Source organism: Podarcis raffonei, chromosome 8 (assembly GCF_027172205.1).
Source record: "Podarcis raffonei isolate rPodRaf1 chromosome 8, rPodRaf1.pri, whole genome shotgun sequence".
NCBI classification, from domain to species: Eukaryota; Metazoa; Chordata; class Lepidosauria; order Squamata; family Lacertidae; genus Podarcis; species Podarcis raffonei.
The window spans coordinates 46,863,037-46,878,868 of NC_070609.1; the positions used below are offsets into that span (position 1 = coordinate 46,863,037).

At 46.4% G+C, this 15,832-nt stretch overlaps 1 protein-coding gene across 1 annotated transcript; it reads right to left on the reverse strand.

Annotated features, from left to right (window-relative positions):
• Positions 1-388: 388 nt before the first annotated feature.
• TPPP3 (tubulin polymerization promoting protein family member 3) lies at positions 389-15,129 on the reverse strand. Its single transcript, XM_053399697.1, has 6 exons — positions 14,991-15,129; positions 13,820-13,900; positions 12,378-12,458; positions 6,581-6,774; positions 2,850-3,003; positions 389-1,147 (listed from the first exon to the last, which is right to left on the reverse strand). The coding sequence occupies exons 4-6, from the start codon at positions 6,766-6,768 to the stop codon at positions 959-961; spliced, it is 531 nt and encodes a 176-aa protein (XP_053255672.1). The 5' UTR covers positions 6,769-6,774; positions 12,378-12,458; positions 13,820-13,900; positions 14,991-15,129; the 3' UTR covers positions 389-958.
• Positions 15,130-15,832: the final 703 nt, after the last annotated feature.

Consider the following 15,832-nt stretch of genomic DNA (forward strand, 5'->3'; position numbering starts at 1 on the left):
CGAATTTCTGCTGGGCAGTTTTCTTTACTACAATGCGTTTTTAACATTATTTTCATGAATATATGCATTTATAGACATACTTCACAGCAGTGTATGTATTTCTTGGCTGGAGAACTGCAAAATTCAGACAGGTGTGAAGTTTGAAGGACGGTCACTATTCAGTGTGGTATTAAACAGATTTGCCTTTACATGTGAAATGAATCAAATTTCTTCCCTGTCCTCCCTGCCCTTTCCTCCTGGGTTTAGCTGTGCCCACCAATGGCATGGTGCTCCCAGCAGATATCCCCCTGAGGGAATGTGCCACAGGGCGAGGACTTTCCCCACACCTGCATTCAATGTGCAGTATTTTAAAAAGATCAGCTGCCTTGTCAGTTGAGGAGCAAGATGATTGTGAGTAGTACTTTTATTTTATATACTGCTTTTCTGATACAATCAAAAGCGGTGAAATGATGCCGATGGAAGCACTGGGGTCCCCTGCAAACAGGAAGTAGACATCATCATGGGTTGGAAGAGCAAGAGCTATGAGGAAATGCTGTTAGAAGCCTGGGAAGCCATCTTGTTGCCCTGACAGAAGCTTTGTGGCCCTAGAAGCTGCACGACAAATGAAGCTTTCCTTTTATTTTCTCTACGGTGCAGGAGATTCCCATTATTAGCACTAGAGAGGAAAGCAGTGGGGAGGGGGCTGGTTAGAGTGAGGTAAGGGAGACATTTGAGGTGGAGAGGCCTTTGGTAGGCTGCGCAGGTGGGTGCCGCAGATAAAAGTCTGAGTTTGTGTAACTTTGGGAAGCGAGGTGCGTGGCTGGGTCACACTGCAGCTGCGTAAACCATTCAAGGACAGGCACCCCTTCCAGCTATTGCTCTGGGGCTGGAGTGAGGCCGGGCAGAGCTGAACCCCCACGAGGGCAAGGGGGCGTGTCATTAGGGTGGCCCTTCCTTCAAACGGGTGCGGCAGCCTCTCCTATTTCTTCACTTTGGCATCGTAAGTGCCGGCGTGCTTGTAGGCCGACACGTAGCCGCTGTTGTCCACAATGTTCTCCCGTCCGCTCTTGCCTTTGCCCTTCCCGCTCTCGTCGAAACGTTCCTTGTGGGAGCCTGTGTACTTGGACGTGTCGGTGAGCCTCTCCACCGCGCCCACAGCCTTGGCTTTCTGCCAATCACAAAAACAAGGGAGGGGGTCAGAACCATTCTTTGTTCAGCAACAACTACCATCACCCCTACTTCAGAACATGGCCTCCACATCACCTCCACCTCCTTTACTATCTACTATGCAATAATATGAGGAGCTGCTTTGTACCAATGTGAACCACTGGCACATAGAGTAAAAGTAAAGGGACCCCTGACCATTAGGTCCAGTCATGACCGACTCTGGGGTTGCGACGTTGATCTCGCTTTACTGGCCAAGGGAGCCGGCGTACAGCTTCCGGGTCATGTGGCCAGCATGACTAAGCCGCTTCTGGTGAATCAGAGCAGTGCACGGAAACGCTGTTTACCTTCCCGCTGAAGCGGTACCTATTTATCTACTTGCACTTTGACGTGCTTTCGAACTGCTAGGTTGGCAGGAGCAGGGACCGAACAATGGGAGCTCACCCCGTCGCGGGGATTCAAACCGCTGACCTTCTAATCGGCAAGTCCTAGGCTCTGTGGTTTAACCCACAGCACCACCCGCATCCCTGACACATAGAGTACCACTGGCTTTACCAACAGCTCTCCAGCATTGCAGGTAGCGGTCTTCCCCAGTCTTGCAATTTGGAGGCTCCTTCAACTGGCACATAAGAGCCCTCCTGGATCAGACCAAAGGCCTATCCAACTCAGCGCCCTCTACTCACAATGGCCAATGTTATTTCTGTAGGAAGCCCACAAGCAGGACATGAGCCCAATAGTGCTCTGCTGGAGACTGGCCTTCAGAGGCACACTGGCTCTGATACCTGAGGGAACATAGCCATCATGATCAATAAGTCTTGTTCTCAATGATTTTGTCAATCCTCCATGAGGGGTGCAGGTATTAAACCTGGGGCCTCCCATAGGAAAATAGCAGGAGCTGTATTGGTCGGGGGTGCTTAAGGAATTCAGTTTCCATGAGTTCCAAAGCACACTGACCTGATCCATACCTGCTGTACTATCATAAAGACTGGAACATCCACCCTATTTTACACTTCTCTGAATTTTGTGATAAAGTTCCCGGCTCAGAAAACGAAACAAAATGCATTAAAATGCATATTAAAATGTGTACAGTACTTTTCTTCTAGAAAAAAGGTGCTGGTACTGCATTCCCTTGAGTACCCCTCAGAAAAGAGCACTGGACTGTACATAAATACATACAGTGAGATAAAAGATGTATATAAATGTACAATTTATGATAAATTGTGTATTGAAATATTATTTATACACAAAATTCCATACTGCTTTCTTTTCTGCTAGTTAATGGGACAGAAGAGGTTCATAAACGATCACTTGTGGAATTGGAAAAGGACTGATCTGTCCAGAAGTACTGAGAGTGAGTTAAGCCCTACCATACAAGAAAGCTGCAATTCACTACCAGAATGCACACTTTGCATACAGACATTTCCTGGTCCAATTCACAGAATCTCCAGGTAAGGCTTGGGAAACCCTGGAGAACTGCTCCTAGTCACTGGAGTTCAGGTGGGGAACCTGCTGTCTCCAGATGTTACTGGTTTACAACACACATCATCCCAGGCCATGCTGGCTGGCGCTGATGGGAGTTGGAGTTCAGCAACATCTGGAAGGCCACTGGCTCCCCATCCCTGTCCTAGACCCAACCTGGCCTGCTTCTGGATTCCCACCCGGAGTCTGTTCTGCTTCTTCCTGCAGCACCGGCAGCAGTTACTCACAGTGACGCCCACGTTAGTCGGTTCTTTGCCTGCCACCAGCTGGCAGATGGATTCATACGCTTCCTCTTTGCTTTTGTCCTTAAACCTCTTTGGAGCCAGCTCCTCCAAGGCCTTCTTGAACTCCTCATAGTTTATGACTCTGGCCGTCTTCCCTCTGGAACAGAATAGGCACAAGGGACTCAGGAGCCAAATCGCAACCACCATTGCCCCTCTGACTCATACACCGGGGGTGGGGAACCTTCTTCAGTCTGAGGGCCACATTTCCTTCTAGGCAACTTCTAAGGGGCCATAGGTCAGTGATAAGTGGGGCTAGACGCAAAAGAGGGTAGGGAATGAATACAAATTCTACCTTTGTACAGTAGGCTTGTTTCAATACACATTCACACCCCTTAACCACCTCCTTCCAGGCAACCCCGAACCATTATGAGAGTTCAAGAATACATTCCTGCCAAGCAAAAGCATGCAAGGAGGATGTCCTGGCTCCCAGTTGTAGAAGGACAAGAACTTGCAAGTTCCTCCCATTGTTTAGCTGGGATTTGGTTCCGGGCAATTTCTACCACTCAATCTATTCCTGCTCTCTGGAGCAACAGAGCACAAGTCCGCTTCATCTTTTACATGACCTCCCTTCAGATATTTGAAGACTGCTATCATGTCTCCTCTTAATCTCCTCTTATCTGGGCTAAACATACCCAGCTCTATCCTGGGTGTCAACTTCTGGACAAGCTCTAGCTTGTCAACATCCTTCTTAAGTTGTGCCATACAGAAGTGGACATGGTACTCCAGATGTGCTGTGACCATTGCAGACTAGAGTCCACTTCATCTGATGTAGTCAGGCCAGACCAGACTGTAGTCCACAGAAGCTTATGCCATAATGAAACTGTTCGTCTTTAAGGTGCCACAAGAATCTTTGTTGCTTTTAAAGAAAGAGACTGTGTACACATTACCAGCTTAAAACACAGCTAGGTCATTCTCAATTCAGACTGAAGTTGGTTTGGAGTGTGTATGCAACTTAACATGGCTACGTCTCTGAAAATCTTGATATATACCAGCTAACTAGCTAGAACAACTGAAACATTTGTTTAAAAGTCCTAGAGACTGGGTAGCTGGTGGCAACACCTATCGGTGCTGAACGCTGACAGCTTCTGCAGCAAACTGGCAGAAATTGTCTTTTTGAGGCCTCAACCCCCAGAGAGGAAAGGTATGTTTGGAAGGACCACAACAAAGGTGCTTCCAGACCAGGCCCACTATCCTACAAGTACCAGTCTTCAATCTGATTTTCTACATGCAGGGAAATATTGGGTATGTGAGAGACCACTCAGATATGCAATTCCTCATTTGTGGCTTTAGGTGACGCCATCCAGAAAATAGCTTTACTTATTGATTCTGTTGCCTGCATAAACCAGAGGCAGGGGAACTTTTTCAAGCTGGAAGTCTACATTCCCTCCTAGGCAACCTTTTGGGTGCCACATGCCAGTGGTGGCCAGAGCCAGAAGCAAAAGAGGGTGGAGCAATGGAGACTGATTTTACTTTTTGTACAACAGGCTTGTTTCTACACAGACTCACACACACAGTTCCCTGCCTCCATCCCCCATCCAGACAAGCACGAGTCGTCATCTGAGCTGCAGGACACATTCCAGCCAAGCAAAAGCAGTCCAGGAGGGCGCAAAGCAAGGCTGGAGAGGGTTGTGGCCTGAGGAGAGTCCTGTGAGCCAGAGAGACTTGGAGGCCACATTCAGCTTCCCCATCCCTGGTATAAGCTGTCCCTGAGTTTTGACCAGACTCAAGTTGAGAACATGCCAAGAGCTTTCCCCAAACCACTAACTGCAACCATTCCACACACCTCTGAGAAATGGGGCTTCTGGGGGTTAAGTCACACGTTAAGCTTAATGCACAGCCAGGCATCTATGTCTCAGTTTCCTTCAGAAGCTGGGCCTGCCCTGGGGTCACAAGTCTACATATTACACTTGTGTGCCACTATGACTGTTGTTTTTTTGTTAAATTAATTTATAGCTGCAGAGGGCCTTACTTGCTGTTGAGAACACTGCAAGCCCAGAAGTTAGGTCTATCACTTCTCTCCCCAACTGTGATCCCACCAATAAAAAAATTTTAAAATCCCCTTCCCGTCATTGTTACAAAGCTTTAAAAAAAATCCAGCTGTTGGCAATGGAAACTTTTTCGTAAGGCATAAGTCTCTCTGCAGGAGGGATATTGGGAAGGTGGAGGGGTCACAGCTGAAGAGGGAAAAGATATACCTGGTGGGCTGGCCCAGCTCATCTCTCTCTTTCTCTCTCCCCCCCCCACATTAAACTGTAGCTGTCGCTGCTGCAGCCAAAGTGCTTTCCATTACAAGAGAGTTACACTAGCAGCAGTCAATAGCTGTTTGTTTTTTTATTTTTGCCAGGACCAAAGGCTTAATTTCGCAAACAGCAGCTGACATGGAGCAGTTCAACAGTACAAACAAAAGTGTTCCTGCCAATATTGCTGAATCAAACCGGGACAGCACCATTGAGCAATGCCTGCTCAGTCTCCCCAGAAGCACAGATGTGAAACACAACAATGCCAAACTGAAGCTGGCATTGAGCCAAAGAAGCTGTGTGTGTATCTTTTTAAGCTGGTGCTTGGCATTGACACAGAAAGCTAAGCCTCTTTTTTGTGGGTTGGGCTGTTTTCTGCTAGGTTTGTAGTCTGGCTACAGACATGGTTTTTGAACATATGCAGAGTTTCTGTCCCTTGTCGCCAGTAATACAAGTCATCTGGAAAATTATGCATTGGAGTAAAGAAAAAAATTCACTGCCCTTAATCAGTTGAGATCTGGTTTATCTATTTTACTTATATTTAGTAAACAGATAAACATGTGCTGTGTTATTTTTACAAGTGTGTTATAAAAATATCTCAAACATTTTTTCCAGAAGACAAAAAATAGATTAGGAAGGTATTTGGTTAAAGTTGAAATCTAAGCATGTTACCCCTAGGGAATAAGCACCATTGAGCACAATGGGATTTCCTTCCTAGTCAACATGCATAAAATTGTGCTGTAAGTATTTGACTTGAGGGGAGCGGGGTTCAACAGGGCATAAGAAGTTGCCTTATAACAAGTTAGACTATTGGTACACCTAGCTCAGTGTTGTCTATGAATTTTGTGGGGTGGAGGGTGGTAATGCTATGGGATCTCTTCAACTTGGCAAAGCTTATATAGACACACACAACACACACACACACACACACACACTAGTATATCTATGCACATTCTATATAGTATGCATAGGATGTATATTTCTTTCTGAAGGTGGTTGAAATGACCACAATGGTTGTAATAGCAAATAAAATTGAAATTGACATAGCTTAGGGCCTCAGCATGTCTTAATGAGGCCTTGCCTGGTAGGCCTCTTTTGTGCCCTATAGTAAAACAGAAAATATGAATGGAAGTCTGGGGAAGGGCTGTAGCTCTGTGGAAGAGCATCTGCTTTGCATGCAGAAGGTCGCAGGTTCAATCCCCAACATCTGAGGCAGGTATGGGAGGGAAACCTGCCTGTTACAGTACCAAGGATCTGATTTAGTATAATGTTCCTATGAATTAGCTCATTGGGCTCTTGCTTCCAGGGTCAGGGCTTCAGAGATGTGGCAAAGACTTGCCCACGGGTTTCAGTCCCATCCAAGTCTCCTCGGTTTTGTAAATTAAGAACCAACACAAAGCAGAACCAGAAGGAAGTGAGATGGAAGCAGGCACTTACTTCACCTTGCTGAAGACAATGTCCACATCTGTGCTGGTGACCCCTTTGCCATCGGTTACTTTACAATCCTTACACAGTTTGGCCCAGTTCTTGCCATTCATTTCTTGCCCTGTAGCTTTGGTGTCGCCGTAGATGGCAAACTTTCGGAAGCTCTCCTCCAATGAAGCCATGTCTGTGCTCTCAGCCATGATGTTCTGTAAAACACACAGGGGGGCTGCTCAGATCCAAGCAACAGGCATTGTGAGTGCCATCATGTACAAATTTCCAAAAGCTCCTCTAGACGTTTCCCCCTACCTAGGGATGGTGGAATCTGTCAGTTTCATTTTCCCCTCATTTATCATTTTTCCCCAAACTGGAATTCAGTTCTCCACATTTTCACAGCAACAATTTGCAATTTTTGTTAAAAGTGTGTGTGGGGGGGGAGTCCTTAGGAAAATTCATCAGCATTTTAGGTCACCTTTTTCCTTATACACATTTTTGCAAAGGAAATTCCCCATATATAATGCATTTTTATATCTTGCTTTCAGTAATGTATGTATTATATGAACACTTTACTCTAGTATATGTATTATAGTACACATTACTTGACTAGAGAGGTGTATGGGGTGCTAGGGGTGGGGCAGTGCCTATGATGGGGGATACATTGCACTCCTTTTGGAGTAGTTTGTTCACTTTTGGTCCCCATCTGCACTCAGCTCTAACCTGTGGCTCCTAAAAACTGTCAGTATGCAATAGCGGCCACACCCCAGGAAACGACTTTGACAGGCTGGCTAAACTAAGTGAGGGTAGCCAATGTATCTCAATCCCTTGGTGAGTTAGGGACTTTCCCTGCACGTGAAGACAGACTCCAGTAGATTGTGTAGATGAAACCAATACTGGGTCAAACAGTTAAGAAGCCAGTTTCTGCACATGCTGTAGAAGGAAGAGGGGGCAGATGGTGCTTGTCAACCTAGGAAGATAACCTTTCTAGGAGAAGGAAAATCCTGGTCCTAAGCCTCCGCTTCCTTTGGGAGAAGAAAAGGCTAAGGAGTAAACCCTACACAAATCCAGAATGGAGTCTCTAATACGGTTGGATGGCACCATGTATGCCTTCTTCTGGAAACTGCTGCAGCCAAGCTGGTGCCAAACATATTGCTCTGCTTTCCTTTGAACTACATCAGTGAGGCTGAGAGGGGTCTTGTCATCTGGGCAGCCCAGGACCTCCATATACACTGCTCAGGCTTGTGCCCCAGGGAGGTCATTTCAGTGCTGCTAACTCAGCGGTTTGCCTTCATCCCTGGAGGCATGATCCATTATCTCTCAAGACAGACAGATGCCAACCACTTGGCTAGAGAACTGCATTGCAAAATCTGGAGAACTGCAAATTTGCAAAGGATTGGCTGCGTTTCAGTTCACAAATTGTTTTAGAAAGTGTGAATTAGAAAAATCCACATTTAAATGCAAAGTAAATTGGATTTCTCCCTGAGCTCCATTGTTGGTCTTAGTGCACTGTTTGAACAGATTTCTTGGTTCCTGAGATAAATCAGGACGTCATAGATAGAGCACTTTTCTCAAACATTCTGTAGAAGCTTCTGGCTTTTTCAGATTTATCATAAACTTTCCCCCTACTTCTGAAGTTCAGTATGCGAGCACCATTGTTGTCATATTCAAAAAAACCAGCACATGGACAAGAGGAAAGTGCAGTATGTTAAGGAAAATTGCTTTGCAAAAGTTGTGTGTTGTAGGCAAAAAGGTGTCTATTAGCAGAGATCTTCACAAAAACGCTGATGAATTTTCATGAGAGATTTTTTTCCAAGTTTTTAAATTTATTTTTGCAATCATCTATGCAAATGTGGAGAACTAAACTTAAGATTAGAAAAATGAGGAAACAAGGGAAACCAAAATAGACAGATTTGCCCATGCCTAGCAAGAGCAGACCTATCTTCTCAGCAAACGCCCTGGCTTGCCCTGTGTCAATGCCAGCACTAACTGGAATTTCCCCGCACAATTATTAACTCAATCCACTGCTACTTTGGGGAAACGCTGTCCATTTCTCATGGACATTTACCCTTAACTATCCCCTTGCTCGGGCTCCCTGCCAAGATCCACCCATGCCCGGGGCAGGCTATTAGGGCACTAGCCAGCCTGGGGGGCCTGCCAGGTCCAGGATCTTAGTTACGGCCTGACATTAAACAAAAACAGGCATGTGGGCTTGGCTGCTGGGGCGGCCACAGTTTGTGTTGCCTGGCGACGGTTACTAAGGGCGGGTTGTGCTACTTGGACGTGGTTGCTCTGGGGAGGATAGTGTGGATTAGCATATGTACTTAACTCCACACTAACGGACATAGACATGCGTGTGAACTTTTTTCCCTTTCTCTCTCGCCTTAAAATTTCTCCTCTGCTGGATGAAGGTATCTCCTGGAAAGGAGCAGCGGAGCTGCAGGCCCTACCCAACAGAAGTCACAGCCACACTTGGATGTACATGAATCTGCATGCACAGAAATTCAGTGGTACCTCGGGTTAAGTACTTAATTCGTTCTGGAGGTCTGTTCTTAACCTGAAACTGTTCTTAACCTGAAGCACCACTTTAGCTAATGGGGCCTCCTGCTGCTGCCGCGCCGCCGGAGCCTGATTTCTGTTCTTATCCTGAAGCAAAGTTCTTAACCTGAAGCACTATTTCTGGGTTAGCGGAGTGTGTAACCTGAAGTATATGTAACCTGAAGCGTATGTAACCCAAGGTACCACTGTACAGCAGGTGTACTGGGTGCACAACTGCAAAAAAAAAAAAAAATGGGCACAAATTATGCAGGTTTGGCCATTTGGAAAACTGCAATAACATGCGGGCATATTAAACTATGGCTTTTTAAACTATGGCTTTTTTAAACAGATGAAGGGCAGTATAGAAATTTAATAAATAATAAATTAAAGAATGATGATAATGTACAGCTGTGTACTTATCCAATTGCAGAATCCTTGACTTTGCAAATGTGGAGAACTAAACTCAGTTAGTGTACCTTGGTCAGTGTGCTTTACCCCTGAGGCACACATGCGGTAACCCATGTGAATAGCCACTCATAATTTAACTTTTTAAAATTATTTGCTGCAGCCCTCATCCAAGAAGCTTGAAGCTCAAACCTATATGTGTTTTCCCCAAATGTGCATCATTTTATACTTTACTTACATTGAACCTTACACTCCTCAAAAAGCTGGTTTGAAGGCTCCCTCTCCAGCAGAAGTTTTGTGCATGTCTTACATTTTAATGTTGTAAATTTATTTTATGTTGTAAACAGCTACATTGTATGATTGAAAGTTTTCCTTTTATTCTCTGTTGTCCTTTTAAAGGCTTTGGCTATATACAATAAAACTGACTGTTCCATAATAGATGCCCCTTTGACTGAGATTTAGGTTGACCGCAACCTGTGGGCCCCACAATTTGTCTCCCTGGCATGCAGAGGTAGAGATGTTTGCACAGGTGAGCAAAGCAAACTGCAAGTTTTCTCACTTTTCACACAAAAATTGATATGCATGCACCTAAGATTGGCTGAGACTCCCTTACTCACATAGGAGCCCTGATTGGTTGTGAGTCATAGTCGCAGCCAATCAGGGATCTTCTGCTAGACAGGGAGTCACAGCCTATCAGGACTCCCTGGTACACGTCCCTGTGTGTTTAGGGATAAATGCTCTATCTGCAGTTTGCTCTCAGAGGGCATCTGTCTACCCCCACAGTCAGAGACATAGCACACAAGGAGCTGCACTTTAGGGACACCCACTTGCCCTTCACACTCTACATGTTTACTGTGGGTAACGTCAGTTGTAGCCACAGCAAACATGATTGACACATAAATCGTGAAGCACCCAGGTAGAGGGCAGCAGCTCTTAATCCTTGTATTTATTTAATGTATTTATTTAAAACCAACCCTGCCTTTCTACAGTTGCTCAAGGTATGTATGGATTCTTTCACCATTTGGCCAACGCCTAACTAAGTCAGTCATTATGCTTGGCTTGCTAGTTGCGTCTTCTTCAGAGATCTTAGCTACACAAATACACACATACACAACTTACGTGGGCAACACAGAACCTATCTAAACAACAGTCTGGTTCAGTTCAGACAAGATATCACATCCATAGCTTGTGCTGACTGTAGTTTAGAACCTAAACCACTTTCTACTTCCAAAGCCGCAACAATTAAACTATGGCTTAGAGCTGCTCATCTGCTTTCATTTCACGCATTCAATCCTGCCCAGAAGGTCCACCAGACTCTCAAGGCATGGCAAAGGATCAGGGATGATGGGAGTTGGTGTCTAATAATATCTGGAAAGCAAGAGGTTCCCCATCCCTGCTATACAGTTCCTGGCACACTTTGCTTCTGTACCTGGTACTACTAGAAGTGAAACCCTAAAGAAACCGCAACCTTTGGGGAAAAGGAAATATCTGTCATAGCAAAGCCCACCACTGATTCTTCTTCTGCATGGCTGCAAACTTAAGTGGCATCAACAGTCGGCATGATAGGGTCAGTTCAAGTTAAAGAAAGGACCCCACAGGGGCTGCAAAAGTCAAAGGTATATCAGAGCTCAACCAGTGAACATCTAACTCCTCAGCTGGGATGCTCAAGAATTTTATCCAGTCTGCATTTTTAAGGAAATTGGCCTGGCCTGCACTTCTTAGACAGAGGGTTCCTCCAAACTGGTGTTTTTCCCAGGGTGTATTTGCAACATGTCATTGGTGCAGAAATATCCAAACATCATTCCTCTTTTTTAGTTGCTCTGTGAATATTCCCCAATGTTACCACGTCATTAGTGCATTGAAGGGCCTCTCTGTTGGGCCCTTGGAACTCTTGCCGGGCGCACCCCCTCAACCACTCCCCTGTCTCCAGGCCACACTCCTCACTAGCCCTACTTCACACCCTCCTTAAGTTTCTGCCTGCCTGGAATGTGTACTTGACTGCCTCTTGCATGCCTGGATGGAAGTTAGAGGTGGCTGAGTAAGTGTGTGTAAAAATTAGCCTAATGTACAAAGGTAAAGGGACGCGGATGGCACTGTGGGTTAAACCACAGAGCCTAGGGCTTGCCGATCAGGTTGGCGGTTCGAATCCCCGTGACAGGGTGAGCTCCTGCTGCTTGGTCCCGGCTCCTGCCAACCTAGCAGTTTGAAAGCACACCAGTGCAAGTAGATAAATAGGTACCACTCTGGCGGGAAGGTAAACGGCGTTTCCGTGTGCTGCTCTGGTTTGCCAGAAGTGGCTTAATCATGCTGGCCACATGATCCGGAAGCCATACGCCGGCTCCCTTGGCCAATAAAGCGAGATGAGCGCCGCAACCCCAGAGTAGTCCGCAACTGGACCTCACGGTCAGGGGTCCCTTTAGCTTTACAAAGGTAAAATGCACATTCATTGCTCCACCCACATTTGCTTCTGGCCCCTCCCACCACTGGAATGGAACCTTCAGAAGGTTGCCCAGGTGAACATGTGGTCCTTGGTCTGAAAAAGATTCCCCATGCACCCTTTAACCCCTGCTGTGGTCCCAGCTGGAATCAGACCCCCGGCAACTGCTATTTGCAATAGGGAGAAAGCTCCCACTGACTGAAATAGGAGTTTTCCTCTCATTCCAAACAACAAGGGATGCAGACAGAGGGTTAAAACTCGCTTCCCTCCACACCGTGGTTCCAATTTGGCTCCCTCTGCTCCGACCCCACACTGGCTACTTAGTGTAAAGCAGCCATCCCCAACCTGGTGCCCTTCAGATGTTTTGGACTACAATCCTTGTCCATTGGTGGGGATTGGGGAGAAATTTGATTTAGACTGTATTTAAAGCATACTTACCAAGTCACTTCAAAGCACTACGTGAACACAGCTATCCTTCAAAATTCACACTTCTACAAATTTCGCAATGCAATTCTCCACCTATGTAATGTGTACAAAAATGCATATACTGTAGTAAGCATGGGTATAAATGCAAAGATCAGTGGAAATAACAATCATAAAGGCATGTTAGGCAAAATTACGAACAAAAATGAGCATATTAGAATAAATTTGCACTTAAATGCTGATAAGCTGTTGTGGAAACGTGGAAAACTTGCCTGGAAAAACGAGAAACCAAGAAAAACAGAAACTGACAAATTCACCCATCTCTCGGGGGTCTTCCCAAAGGGCTTTCGCACAGAAGATGGAGCAGCCTTGTGCACTGTTGCTTCAGAGTGCAGAGCACAAACTAATGGGTGGAAATTGCAGGAAAGCATATTCCAGATAAACCTCCGAGAAAGAGCTGTCCAGCAATGGGACAGGCTGCCTTGGGAGGTGATAGGCTCTCCTTTGCTGGGATCCATCCATCTCAGTGCTGTCTACACTGACTGGCAGTGACTCTCTTTGGCTTCAGACCAGTCACTCCCTGTCCTACCTGGAGATGCCAGCAAATGACCCAAAGATCTTCTGCATGCAAGGTTCTATCACTGAACTACAGCCAGCTTGCCTGGTGCAGTTTTCTATTCTGCCAGTTCAGCTGAACTGCTAGAAGCAGAAGCCTGAGAAATGATATCACCAAGCCAGAACAATGCCAGCGGCACTCAAAGGAGAGCATCTCGCTGGCCGCTTTTCTGCAGGCACGTAAATCCAGACATACGCAAGACCAGAGGGCTAAAGGCACGGTTGTGCATGATGCCAAAAGCACCTCTGTAAAACATCTCTCAGGCTTTTTGGGTGCATATGTGCATTCTCAACATCCGAAACAAAAATCAGAAGAGTCGCACTTAGAAGCTGTATACCAAGTCAGACAATTTGTCCATCCCGCCCACTATTGTTTACCACTTTGACTGGCAGTGGCTCTGCAGGGTCTCAAGAGCTGTTTTTAAGTATGTCATAATTTGAATGTTTTATATTTTTTTGGTTAACCACCTAGAGGTTTTTGTACAATCAAGCGTTATAGAAATGTTTTTAAATAAATAAATAAAATCCATGCAACCTGAACCTTTAACTGGAGACGCCAGGGATTGATCCTGGGAAGCTGCTGCATGCATCCATTTGGGATTATCACTAACGTTTAAACTGCACAGACATTACAGTCTAAGATGGACAAGATGGACAACTTGCCATTTTGTGCCTATTGGTCTGTGCTGGGATTCTCCCGGAGGTTACTGAACTAGATGAGGATCCAGTATTAATCATGCTTAAAGAAGACCCATTGATTTTGATGTGTCTGCTCTAAGCACAACCAAGTCTGGATCCAACTCTGCATTTCTAAGCAAGAATGAACACACAAGATTCCTTACCACAGGTTAGTTATGTTTCAACAGTTAAGAGGTCCCGGGTTGCAAATTTTAAAATTCATCAGCAAATGGTGGGCAGAGATTCTAGAAAAGAACAGAGCAAAAGGTAGACAAAGCAATGTCAACTCACCCATGTTCTATGCAAAAAGAGATGGGGGGGGGGAATCAATTTAAGGCATCAGGTGAGGAAAAAAAACAATCAAAAAGAAAAAAGGCTGCAGTTCAAACACACTTTTCCAGGAATAAGTCCCACTGAACTCTGTGCATTTTATTTCTGACATGCAAAATTATGTTATGCAAATAAACAAATTCCACTGGGGGGAAATAAACAGAGAGCGCTATCTTCTGCTTTCTATTCCACAATGCTATTAACAACATGCATACCCTGCAACAACTAATGAGCACCTAAAAGAGGCTTTATAGAGAGTCATGGGTGGATCTGCCGACTCAAGGTACGTGGTGCAGATCTAGTGAGTCAAATATTCATCAAAGCACATCTGATGCCAAGCTAATTCCTCCATTTCCAGGTTTGCAGACACAACACAGGGATTCCTACCAGAGATTGCGCCCGTTGACAAGCTGCCCATTCTCACAATCTGGTTAGTTAAACAAGCAGGGGAAGGAGGGTGTACCCGGTATTTATATTATACATGCATAGGGAACTAGGGAAGAGAAGGAATTATTCCGAATTAGTTAGTCTGGAGCCAAGTGACGCCATCGCCTTGGGTGCAATGCTGAAAAGCAGAGGGAGACCCCGCCACAAACACCCGCCTGGAAGCGGCACCCCCTGATGACCCTGCGACCGCAAACATCAAGCAACAGCCTCGCGGCTGTTGTTTACGTGGAAGTAAATAAATCCCATTGAAGTCACTGGGACTCCCTCCCGAATATGCATGTAGAGAATCGGGATTGCAACCTTAGCATAGTGATGGGAATAAACGAAGAGATCGTCGGAGGTACATTGACTGAGAGGAAGGGAAGGAGCGGAATGCAAAGGTTTGGTCAGCATGCCTAGTGGGTGGATGCAGGAGGAACGGAGAGACGGGGGTTCCCCAAGCCTCCGGCTGCAAGAAGCCTGCATTGTCCACGGGGATGGGGATACCCCGGTTCCTCCTTACCCCACTCCGGATCCCCCTCGCCTGGCTACGCCTTACCCCCCGCGCGCGCTCCTTACCCTGCTTGCCTTCCACTACGCTGCGCCTTGCAAAAAAAAGGGGGAGAAAACCACCCCTCTGGCTCTTGGAGACGCGCCGCTGCCGGCGGGGCGAGGCTCGGCTGTTGATTCCCGTCTCCATAGAGACCCCAGTGACACAGCGCGGGGAGGGAATAGGAAGCGGCGGGGGGGGCGTGCAAAAGCGAGGAAGAGCCAAGACACCTCCCTCCGGGGAAGAGGGAGGCGCAGGCGCGCTGGGCAGCCCCTCCGCCCGCCCCAACGTGGGCCTGGCGCCAAATGGGCCATTAGTGCGACGGTGGAGGATTCTGAGAGCCTGGGATTGCTGCTGCTGCTGCTGCCGCCTCCGGAACATTAGCGGGGAATAAATGGATGGCATCGCGGGGGGGGGGTGGCAGCAGGAGAGAGAGATGCTTGTGTCATCCTGAAGTTCTCAGCAACCTTTTCCTGCGCGCCCTTCTCTCTCCCCAAAGCTAGAGGCTTAGCCCAAAGACCGGTGCCAAGACTCTGAGCCCTTGAATTGTAGAGTTGGAAGGGATCCCAAGGGTCATCTAGTCCAACCCCCTGCAATGCAGGAATTTCAACTAAAACATCCAGGACATACAGACACCCAACCTCTGCTCGAAATACACCAAGGAAGGAGAGTTCACCACTTCTTGTGGGAGTCTGTTCCACTGTCAAACAGCTGGTACTGCCGGAAATTTCTTCCTCATTTCTAGTAACTTGAATCCATTGGTTTAGGTCTTAGATTCCAGAGCAAGAGAAATCAAGTTTGCTCCATCTTCCATGTGACAGCCCTTTAAGGTATTTGAAGATGGCTGTTGTATCTCCTCTCAGTCTCCTCT